At 39.5% G+C, this 12718-nt stretch overlaps 1 protein-coding gene across 1 annotated transcript in view; it reads right to left on the bottom strand.

Moving 5' to 3' along the window:
• PRTG (protogenin) overlaps positions 1–12718 on the bottom strand; it is a 112997-nt gene that overhangs the window by 56747 nt on the left and 43532 nt on the right. Inside the window, exons 3-7 of the mRNA XM_073654718.1 lie at positions 4938–5082; positions 2307–2440; positions 1485–1622; positions 1208–1366; positions 61–220 (exon numbers count right to left, since the gene is read on the bottom strand). Of these exons, the coding sequence (XP_073510819.1) occupies positions 61–220; positions 1208–1366; positions 1485–1622; positions 2307–2440; positions 4938–5082 (736 nt within the window). The remainder of the gene's footprint in view (positions 1–60; positions 221–1207; positions 1367–1484; positions 1623–2306; positions 2441–4937; positions 5083–12718) is intronic.

The following is a 12718-nucleotide window of genomic DNA, read 5'->3' as shown; positions in this document are numbered from 1 at the left end:
CATAAAGCTATGCCCTTCTGTGCCGCTATGTATATTACACACAAGGTAGACCTTATTTACCTGCTGTACATTTTTATTCTCCCATTAGAATGTATCTTTCTGCCATTCCTCAGCCAGGTGATTTTGGGAGTTGGGATTCCTTCTAGCTGACATACAAAGCGAGCCGTTCCCGCACGTGGTCTTGTCAAACTTTCCGGTCGCTCAGTAAACGATGGTGGAGCTGTAAAGACACATATATAAACTCTTGGTCTATATTCCATACACCTGGCTTCAAAATTCATTCACCCTACATGTGAAATGATAACATATATTTAGCCCTATAATAATGTTACATAACCATTTTTGGAGACAATTTAAACTAAGATTACAAAATACACATTAAAATATTATATTTTCATACGAAGTAGAAATGTTGCATTCTGCTTTACAGAGGCTTATATTGCTTACAGCAAAGTACACACATTTGGTAGCATGTACTGGCATCTTCTGAATTAATTCTAGATAAAACGCTCACATGATAAGGCCAAAAATACATTTTTATATTGAAGCAAAATCTATTGTGGAAAAAGCATTAATTAGGATTTGAGTAGAAGTTGAATACGGATAGTGTGGGTGCTAAATCTTAACAATGGACATATTAGCAAGCCAAATGCCCACTCATTAGTTTCCTGTAAAACATAACTGATGTGCAGCGACTCTGTTCAGCGTTTCTCCAGTAATCTCAGTCACTTGTGCTCTAGACTTCAAATGGTGGGGCAGGAAGTCGATGGTTGACCGCTACCATTGTCATATTAGCTCTCCTGGGGACGCTTTTCTTTCACTTGGTCACCAAAAGCCCTCCCTACCTAATTTAAGTCACCCTGGTGGTCACCCAACTCACTCATATGTAAATCAAATGGATTTAATCAAGCATCCTATCAATGCTTGGCTAAATCCATTTGAGTGTGAAACATGGTGAAAAATGGCCAAATATTTATCTACCATGGATGTAGCATGCAGACCAAAGCCATCACCCCAATCTCTTACCTAGAAGGCTTTTAAAAAAACAAACAAACCTGAAAAACAAATTAATATTGGGAAGTGAACGGAAGTGGGAAGTGAACTGGTGAAATTTAGTGAGATGACATAATTTTTGATCTTTCTTGATACTATGCATAGTAGGAGTACAACAACAAATTAATGAAGAGGAACAAATTTTAGGTCTTACTTAAGACTATAACATTAGCCATTGCTACAGTGAAATTACGAGTTCCTGGGGTAGTTGCTCGGCAAATATAAACTCCGGCGTGTTGCACTTTCACATCAGATATAACAAGATTTCCATTTCCCACAACTCGGGTGTTGAAGACGTCAATGGGTTTTTGGTCTAGAAAATAAATTGGCAATATTTTTTGCAACATTTAATCTGGTATTAAAAACTGACAGCCCCATTACAATTTTGGTAACATTTTCTCATGCATTATTTATTTCAGTAAAGTTCTTACCAAGTCTGCTCCAAGATACTATTGGTTTAGGGTTTCCCCTAGCCATACACTCCAGTGTAACAGTTTGGTGCACAGAGGTAGTTGTATTCTGAGGAGGAGCAATGATGATTGGCTTCTGGAAAGGCTCTTCTGGTGTGGCTAGAAAAAAAGACATCCAAAAAAACTTTACATTAGCTGTTAGAGGAACAGAATAATGAATAAAGGTGGCCATAGACTTGACTAATGTCACAAAGCAACTTTTCAAACATTTAGAGTTGTGCAACCGGGGCTGTGTAGTCAGTAAGGCAAACCTACGACTCCGACGCCACGACTCTGACTCCACAGCACTGGTCACTACTGAGCGTGTACATAAAGTGTAGCACAGATTCATCTCAACTAAAAGCCGAGATCCTTAGATCAAGAACAGAACAGACATGTATAGGACATTTCATAACTCTCCCAAATTCTTCTGAAAACATTTACAGCACATCCTGCATTGAACTACTGTACCCAATTTATTATATATTTCAGAAGTTGGAGTCGGTCCATTTTATACCTCAGACTTCACCAAAATAGACTCCAACTCCACAGCCCTGAATGCAAATTTATTTTTCAGCTACATACAAGTCAATATAAAGTTACACTACTTTAGTTACCTCGTCTTATGACAATTTCCCGTGACTTGTATGGACTAGGAATGTGACGTGTGGTACAATTTTTTGTGGCCACTAGCAAAAATCCATATTCAGCCACATAGATTGTATGATGCATCATGTGTCATATAAGATTGTAAATATGTGAGCTGTGCTAAACCAGTGAATATATTCCAATGTTACAACATACCTGATAAAACTGTTAAGGAGGCTTCAGCACTCTTCCGTCTATTTAACAAGTTGGTGGCTATACATCGGTAACTTCCGGCGTCTTTCTTAGTGATGCCATAGATCTGAAGTACTCCTTTTGGTAGCACAGTAATCCTTTATGTAAAATACAACAAAGTATTATTTAACTTATTATTTTCCATGTGTTAAAGAGTCTGTGTGAGTCTCTCTATGCTAAAGAATTTGTTTTACAAATGTGCTAGAAGTTTAGATCGATGTGGCCCTGGCGCAGAGCCCTCCACTGATCACTAAAACAGAAGTGCAGAAGTACTGAAGCTACTCTCCTTGAAGACACAAGTGGTTGTCTGGGCAAAATAAAACTTTTTCTTTTTTAGCAAATCCAGTCAATGGGCAAACTGTTATATTTTCTTATCGGAATCCACTATGACCCAGCTCAGGCCGCTTTGTGGTTGGCACAGAGACAGGAAGCGGTGATCTCACAGTTCCACAAGCTGCTGGACAGCTGTGGCGCATGACTGTCAGCAGCGGTCAGAAGACCAAGCAGCATGTCAGATATTTTATGATGACATGCTGCTCAAGTCATCTGACCACTGCAGCCACTGTACACTGACATCACCCCTTCCTGTTTCTGCACAGACCACTGAGCGGCCAGTTCTGGACCCATGTGTGTGCTTGGTAGGCAAGTACGATAGTTTTTTTTTTTTTAACATATCCTTATTCCCTGGGCAAATTTTTATCTTACTTGAGCACCCCTTTAAGATGGGCTCAATAGAAATTCTATAAGCCCATTTTCAGTCTCAGGACAGGGGCACACGTTGAGAATTTGGTCAGTATTTTACATCAGTATTTGTAAGCCAAAAATAAGGTTTGGGCAATAAATGCAGAAGCAGTGCCGTGTTTCTATTATACTTTTCCTGATTGTTCCACTCCCGATTTTGGCTTACAAATACTGAAGGTAAAATACTGACCAAATACACAACGTGTGAACGTGGCCTTAGGGCTCCCACGATCATATTCATCGGACGAGTGCTTTGCGATGTTTTAAAGGATAGCACTTTGCCCAATGTTATACAATGGGGTAGTGCAGATCTGCTATTTTTTTTCATATATAGGAGAAAAAAAAATTGCAGCATGCTGTGAGTAAATATGCAAAGCATAGCATGCGCATACATTCAAGTCTATGGGAGCGCGTAAAACATCGGATTGCACTCGGATGTCATCTGTGTGCAGTCCGATTCACGCAAACACAGGCAATGGAGAAGGAGGAGAAATTAAGATCGCCATACCAGTGCTCCGATTCTCTCATGCACGAGAATCTGGTCACAGTAAACAGACACTCGTCTCGAACTCTGATCAGACTTTGAGCCCAGTGTCTTTAGCATAATCAAGCAAATTCTCTTGCAGTAGAGCATATACGCTTGTGTGACCCCGGCCATAGAACTCTTCTGCCCCTCTAATTTAGCAATCAAAATTTCTGACTGGTCTCAGTTACATGTCAAAAGTTTTGTGATAATGCGTTTATACTTTAAAGCCTTGGTCCCACGAACAACGTACATTTTAATCCATAGATCTTGGAATAAAAATAACTAAATAATCTATTGATTAAAATGCACTTTGTTCATGGAAAAACCTCTTTAAGTAACAGACCTGTAGCTAGACAGTCACGACAGGCTGGCCAACTGTAATGTCACATATATAAACTTGTTTGAATCTATCATTTGTTACGTTAGAGGAGCTTGTTGAAATTTTTGAAAAATTAATTTAAGATAAAACCAATCACCTATTCTAGTTCTTTGTTGGAATTTGATGCCGAATGTCTATCCTTAAAGAAGTTGTCCATTACTTAGACAACTCCTTGTCATCAGGATTAAATAAAAATTCTATACTCACCTCCCGTGCTGGCACCATTCCAGCGGTGTCAGCACTCGCTCTCCCCGGGGCTCCCGTGCTGCTGGGACACGTGACCTTGGCGCCCAATCAGCGCTGGCATCACTGTCCCCGCCTCCTGTCGAATTGAACATGAAGAGGAACTCTGATCAGCTGCAGCCCGGACTTCCTCTTCATGTTTGATTTGTTCGAAGGCGGAGACGGTGATGCCAGCGCTGATTGGGTGCCGGCATCACAACAACCGCACGAGAGCCCTAGGACCGCGAGTGCTGGAACGGCTCCAGCAAAGGAGGGGAGTATAGGCTTTTTATTTTAATTGGGGCCAAAACATTTAGATCTAGAAGGGGTTGGTATTGTTCCATTCAATTGAAAAGGACTTTGTTGCAATAACAGGCGCTAGAAGATTTGTCATACACTGATCGGTTATTGATAGCCTATTCTATGTGTAAGTCATCAATATGACTTACACATAGAACTTGCTACTGATCAGAGCCTATAAAAAGCAGGCACTAAAAGAGGGAGCACTAATGTGAGAAACATGCCTTATAGCAGTCAATAAGGCCATCTATAGTCTTAAGCAAAAAAACAAAACCCATCGATTTATACAATAAAATAGACCATCACTGTGGTGTATATCCAACCTACTGATCCTTGAGAAGATATTCATGATGTCAGCCTTATAGACCATATTGAAGTACTTTACAGGACATATGCAGATCAATTCTTCAAAAGACTGGTTACTTACCTGTCCATGGCGAGAGGTAGAGCTGTGCGATTTACTTCCCAAGTAATGACAGCTGGAGGGTTTGCGGTTATCCTACAAGAGAAACGTGCCATCCCGCCTTCTTGTACCTTTATTGAAACTGGTTGTTCTTCAAAGGCAGACATAGCTGAAATATAAAATTGAAGTCTTAAGGGATATTCTGTCTAAATATCCCACACATTTCATAAAAAAGTATTTATAATGAAACTGAATATCATGTGTATTATCATATCATGTATTATGTAAATAATGGCTGACGAAATTTATGGAACAGGACTATTGCCACCAGTAAGTGTATTGTACTGCTCAATATGCCACGTTTGGTCTGGTCACCTCTAAATTTATTATCTGACCTACAAGTGAGCGGCCTGACTCACTTCACTGTGAGGGAAATGTGAATGGTTAGAAATAGCAATTTAGAATATTGAGTACACTGTACAATGGAGAGTACCCGGGTGAAAGGTGAAAAGTGCATAAAAGTAAGATAGCAAGATAATTTACAAGCACCATGAACAATCACACTACAACAAAGAAGACCTTCAAGCCAAGGAGTATTAGCACCAAGTATTCAAGTATATTCAGCAGACCACAATACACAAGGTTGTTACATGTCATATGTCTTGCCTTGGTTGCATACAACTATTTCTACAGTACCTGCATTATGGATATTTCTGACAATGGACAAAAAGAGCAAATGAAACCCTATCTTCAGGCAGATGCACAAATTAGGTCTTCCAATGAATTCTTTACACTTACTTTAAACAGGTATTTCCTTATCCACAATTGATCTAAAAAGGCTTTGAAAAAAGGATTCCTAGAATTTCATTTTTTAGAATCAACTATTTCTGATAGTCTTCTTTACTCAAATACTTACAGCCTTGCCCACATAAGCCATCAAAGAGCAAACAAAGACCAATGGAAGGAAAATAAACTTGAGTGAACATGCGTGTTTGTCCTCAGGAAACACTTATCTCTCAGCAGGGAAAAAAGATTAGGCTTCTTAAAACCTAAAATAAAGCATGAATCGGATTTCCTCCAACATCTGTCGACAGTCGGAGGTCTCCATACACGTATGATTGTTGTCAGATCAACAAGACCATAAATAATAGTCATATAAGAATGGCCAGCCTAAAGCCCCCTATACACTTTATACTAAGGTCAGCCGTACCTGCCAATATTGGGCCGACACTCTCATATGTATGGGGGCGCCGGCCAACTGACTACTGGGGGAGAGGTCAATCGGGCATGCGATTTTGGACTGCCAATCGCTTTGTTCTCCCTGAGATGTCTGTCGGCTGCTTTTTGATAGAGAACACAGGCCGAATGATTGGCCAAAGCATTGTTCAGTCAACAGACATCTAACGTGTATGGGGGTCTTAAGCAATGACAGAATTGAAGGTTTTCCTAAACTGGAAGAAACAATACTGCAAGACATTTTACTCACTGGTGATTTTTTTACTATTCTAGATGGAAAGGTTCTTTCAACAAAATAATCATATAGTCATGTACAAGTCTAACGTAGGCTCATACAATTATCATATGTACAGATAGAATATTTCTATTTAGTGTTTTAGTTCTTTCACAGTTCAGATTTCTGCCTTTCCATTGTTGGCCCGGCATCAGCTGCAAAGTCATTTCCAGGACACTTGTGTCTTTGTAGTAGCACAATCTCTTACTGCCCCTTCTTATTCAGTACTAATCTCAATTTAAAACCCAAACTGTAAAAGCAATGCAGTGATGGGAGAAACAAGCCATAAAGAGACGAGAACATCAAAGCTCAGGAGAGGGTTCTGTTGTTCGAGAAAACAGCTCCCTCCACAACATCATAAATGTAATTGCCTTTTTATGAGAGGTTCACCCCTTTCTATTAGTATGTAGATAGTTCTCAAGTTTACAACCTGGCAAAAACCACACCAGCTATTGTGTCCTACACACATCCTCATGCCTTCTGAAATGATGCTCATAGCACCTGTGCTTCCTCCACTTTGGGCTGAATTGTGATTTAAATAAGATAAAAACTATTAGAAAGAACAAAAAAAAATTCAATGCTCATCATATCCAACCACATATTTACGTTCTGCCACATCTATTAATATTACAGTGGGTTCACCGACATCTATGACCACCACACTCTCGGGCTACTTCAACATGTAGACCATTATTTCATCCAGCAATGACTGGACCCATCGGACTATGCTCAAACTTATATTTTTTACCCAAAATTGGAATATGGCCATTATAATGTATAAAGCAGACACTGAAGGTGAGACTATATTACTTGAAGGTGTGTGTTTGCTTGAAAGATCAGTCATGTATCCGTACCAAGTTGGATGATTTTTCTTTTAATCCTGGAAGGTAGATGCATGGCATATTTCATTTCCTGGACACATCTTGCTAATTTGTTCTGTAGTTTACAAATGAAAATAACCTAAAACACAATTGTTACTTCCCCAAGCTGTCAGATTTAATTACTATCAAATGCATTCAGACCATGTGTAACTCTAGCATGGCCTTAGGGAATGAATCAGTCCAAGATGAAAGTTTATCAGATTTCACATTCATTGGCAGCGTCCGCTGATAATGGATAGTCACCTAGACCTCCCTAAAGGAAATTGGTTAATCCCTCCCTATATGTGTGTATATATGTAGTTCATTGGCTGTGCTTATTTTGGGGGTGCACACACATAAAAGAACAGTGAGCCATTTTGGTATGATTGTTTTGCCAATGAACTGAGTACATACAGAGGAACATAGAACAAAAACATCTAGCAAAAAAAAGGTAATTATAGAATCATATTTAAATACTATTATATCCAAACACTACAGTAAGATACAAAAAAAACAATCTATTTTCCTGTAGCAGAGTCTATGGCTTCAGGAGCTCCACAAGCAATGTACACATTTGTTATGTCAATCACCAAATTCTTTCAAAGTTCAGGATGTGAGGAGCAGCCCAGCAGCCATTACATGACAAAAACATTTCAAATGACCAGCTAAACACCCTTGTCCACATGGCAGTAATTAAAAGGTCAAGGAGCAAACAGAAAAATGTTTAAAAGGAAAAAAAATCTCAAATAACCCACAAAAATAATTTCCACATCAGAGAACAAATATATTTATGAATCTAAAAGATAAAGCATCTTCTTACATCATCTCCTAACATGTAGAATGGGCTTAAAGTGAATTAAAATGTAAGATTTAATTACCTTCACTGGCACAACCCTAAATTATGAATCACTTGAAGCACAGCCAGAGATTGTAGAATTACATATCCTACATGTAAAAAATACCCCATTTGACTACTTGCGTGACACAGGCCCTAATAACTTCCTGTGTTACGCCCATTCGGTTTGCAGAAGGTTTAAAGTGTACGGTCAAGTGAGGCGCACCATGTAATAAAGGGAGGACGGATTGTCTACAAAGTTGGTATCTTGAGTTTCTTTTTTGTTAAAGGGCATTAATAATAGGAGATCAACATAGTTAATAATTGGAATAATCGAACATTGACAATTATGGCGTCTAATGGAAGTGGAAATAATATTTTGCAATCGTTGATGGGTCCCAATTTAAAAGTAACCCATTAATCTTAGTGAATGGATTAAACAATCACTTTATTTTATCAACAACATAAATTACTATGTTCTTATTAGCGTTCATTACGGTTTCTATAGAAATACAAAAAGACAATAGAAAACGGAGCCTTAAAGACTTCATATTATGCATTTCTACTCCACTATCCATTTGTTTTTTTAAATGACAGCAATATGATCATAATTAAAGAAGCCCTGCCAATAAGTTTTTTATTCATTAAATGTGTGTATATATGCATGCAGTGTAGTGTGTTAATATGCTCACCTACCACTGCTCTCTCCAATGTTCAGAGCCCTTCTTCTCCTCTTCTGAGTGAGGTCACCGCTCTGCAGACTGTCCGGATCACACTGCATTGCGTGATCCAGAAGTGGCTTTTACAATGTAAGATTATGGAGAGTCAGAATGAGGCTCCATAGGCTGTCACTGTAAAAGAGACTTCCTGCTCATGCATAGAGCATGGAGTGAGCCAGATAGTCACAAATGCGGTGACATCACTGAGAAGAGGAGCAGAATGGCATTGGACACTGGAGAGATCAGCGGTAGGTGAGTATAATAACAAAGTCACGCTCCATTACATGCACATACACATATTTAATGAATAAAAAACTAAATGGGAGGGTTTATTTAAAGTGCCATCTCCAGCACAGACATGTAGACCCTTAGCCATAGGATATGTCCCCAAAACTGCTGCTTAACAAAAAAAAAATGCAAACTTTGCTGCCGGACCAGTGCCACTATTCCACTCTGAGCAGGACTCTCGTAATGATTGTTTATGTCATAGAATTGCTAGGGGACATGACGAGGCTCAGGGCTGAGGAGCGGCACATTTATTAGGGGTTGTCTAATAGTGGACAACTATTAATAAAGTTCCCAAATTTCATACTCTCAAAAGAGGTGTGCAATGAGCATTCAAGCACGAAGCCAGCGGCAGATGGTTAATAGTTAAATAACGAAAGTAAGTACTCCTAAAGTGCAAGTTATTTACCATAACCAAGTGTAGTGGTTGGTAAGGGCTTCATGACATTTAATGTCTGGGGGCCCACACGGCTTCATATCTTGACAAATATTTTGTGCTGAATTTAAATCGAACATCAGATCGTCAAACCAGCAATAAACTACTGACCGGTGTTTCTCAGCCAAGACTGCCGGCAAAGTGCAAGTACAATAATAAATTCAATCTTTATGTGAACGTGCTCCTAACCAATCATTTAGCCTGATAGACACATTGCGTCTATTCAGGCAGTCCATGGGTTAACCGCTCTGATTAACACTGAATGTAGGAGCATCATGTGTCTTATCACTTATTCCAAGTGCTGTTGACAGAATGTATTTGATTTTGGGAGCTTAGCAAGTGTGATTTGATCTTCTCACTTTTAAAGCATCCCAGATGGGTTTCCCCTTCTCAGATTATCTAGCATGCAGGCAGCAGTGTGTGGCCAGAGAAATGCACAATAAATGCTAATACACTTATCATTAGCTTCCCTTGGCCCCTTCCGATTTTTAGCTAACGACAAACTAGTACAAGGAAGGCAAGAAACAAGCTACATTAAACAGCTTCAAAGCTCTTCATCCTGTGTGGCCACAATGCTTTTAGGGGCCAAAGGGCACATAGATTCCCCTTGCCAGGGGTGCTTTTTCTCCACACTTTGCAAAGTGATTGGCTCCTTGCGTTGATAACTAATCCTACACATACCTTTTCCCAGGACTTGCTCCCATTCCATTAAGTATTAGCACCAGTAAGTAGCTAAATAGTCACATGAAAACCACATTGAATCCCTGCAAGTATTCACTAGCAATTAGAGGTTAGGAAGAGAAATTATGGGAAATAAAATATCCTCCTTACAGCTAATAATCGCCTCGTGGAAATGTGACTACTCGCACCTACAACTTCTCACTGCCATCATTCTTTATGTTCTGCAAAGAAAACGTCATAATTGTATGAAGACACTACTTTATGACAGACTTGATTCATCATTTGTGGGTTTTTCGAAGAGACTTTTCTTTTAGACTTCTGCCATTTTATGCCTTTTCTGGCACCAAATTCTGCGTTTTTTTCTTGTCTTAACAAGTTTGCTTCTTTTTAGAGTAAAAAGTCACTTTTTTTCTAAAGTTGCACATTAGCTTTCAACTGCTCAAAAATCTACATTAGACAGATTTTATACTATAGTAGAGTACTGGAGTACAATTGCACAAATGATGAATAAGGCTGTGTGCCCACTAAGCATTTTTTAAGCGTTTCCTCAGCGGCAATTCCGCTGCAGAAACGCTTAAAAAACGCTTGGCAGAAGGCCTGCCATGTTCCCCAATGATAATCCGCATGTGCTGTGCACATGCTGTGGAAATTTCCGCTGCGGATTATCATTGCGGAAAAATCTACAGCACTACCAATTATTTTGCGGAAGCGCGGCATTTTCGCCGCCATTGACTGGCATTGGAACGCATGACGTCGGCAGGTCTTTCAGTGTACCGCGAGCTGCCGGCAAGCCGAGACGCATCGGATAAAGACACCGGGGGCCATCAGAAGGTAAGTATATATTCATTTTTTACCATTCTTTTACGGTCACACTATATAAATCCATGCTGGTTGCATGCATTTATAGTGTGACCTAGTTGTCAAGCACTTTCCAAGTGATGCTAAAATCGCTTGGAAAGCGCTTGTCAACCCACATGCGGAAATGCAGAAGAACGTTTCACATCCGCATGTCCCTGGCAGGAAAACACATGTACAATCCGCATGTACAATCCGCATGTGTTTTTTCTGCCAGGGAGATGCAGAAACGCTCAGGAAAAAATCCGGAGCATTTCTGCATTGTGGGCACATAGCCTAGGGCTAAAACATCTGGATAAGGAAAACCATTGCCACATTGGAACAAAAAAGAAACAGAGGTAACCAAAGTAATTTAACTCTTTACTGAGCAACGACGTACATCTTTTGTTCTAGCTCATCAAAGGCTGTATGAAGCAGGCTCAGGACCTGAGCCCGCTTCATACGCGGCACATGCCGGCTGTGTTAACAAGCCGGCATCTGCAGTAACCGGAGCTTTCTTTGATCATTGCAGTTTAACCATTTAAAGGGAATCTGTCATGTGAAAAAACACTATTAACCTGCAGATATGGGGATAATCTGCAGGTTAATAGCATTCTAAACCTGCCGAGCACCTGCACTTCGTTTCCTCCAGCAGCGTTTGTGTATACTGAGCGGCAGCTGTAACTGCGCCCCCGGCACTGACTGACAGTTGACCCTAATGCTGAACCTGCTGTCAGTGTAGCTTTACTTACAGGTGATCTTTTACCAGACAGCACAATCAAAACGGCATACATTAATAAAGAGATGTATTTGTCCTAAAAAGGCCTGCAAAAAGGATTTTTTTTTTGCTAGCTGGACCCATAAATTTCTAATCTTAATATCAGGATAATAGAGCCATTCTGACATGCATTTTCAAAGTAAGTACACCAGTCTTATCAGGTATAATAGAGCTATTTATTAACGTATGCAATTTGGATTGTGAATTCTCATTAGACAGACAGATTTTAGTTACTTTTGGGCTCTCTCCACACAAGGCAGATGCCGGCTTTATTACATAGCTGGCATCTGTGTCAAACTGACAAACAGCCACGGCTGAAACTGAGCTTTCTCTGCAGCTGTTAATCATTTAAAGGCCAATGTCAATATCTCACAGCGGCGTTTAAATGGAATTTGCATGTACACCAGCTCTCATTGGACCCTTAATGCAATTGCAGGCCATCAATGGGCTACCACGGCAGCCAGCAGTCTAGTGAAAGCCCCGTAGATGCCATCTTGGTACAAACGAGATATAGAGATATAACGAAACATAGAATGAAAGAGAAAAAGAATATATAATATAAATGTTACCCACACACACTCTCTAACACTGTAAATACAAAAAATTTTTGCAAAATTGCATCTTTTGCCATTTTTTCCATAATCAAGTACACTGTATGGTAAAATGAATGGAATCATGTTTTGTTTTTTTGTTTTTTTTTAAAAAGCCAGAAATTAAATGAATAAGGTGCAAATTTTAAAAAAAATTCCATGTAAGAGCTCCAGAAAAAAAAGGTGCAAAAACACTGATGAATCGGAGCCTTTGTGTTTTTAATTACCATTTAGAAGATCTCTGCTTGTGGCCAGTGAATGAAAACATTGTTTACTC

This window comes from Phyllobates terribilis, unplaced genomic scaffold (genome assembly GCF_046119375.1).
Source record: "Phyllobates terribilis strain yellow unplaced genomic scaffold, ASM4611937v1 Scaffold_11__3_contigs__length_659146591, whole genome shotgun sequence".
Taxonomy (NCBI): domain Eukaryota; kingdom Metazoa; phylum Chordata; class Amphibia; order Anura; family Dendrobatidae; genus Phyllobates; species Phyllobates terribilis.
The sequence above is the reverse complement of the archived record's forward strand: the minus strand, read 5'-3'. Positions and strand labels throughout refer to the sequence as shown.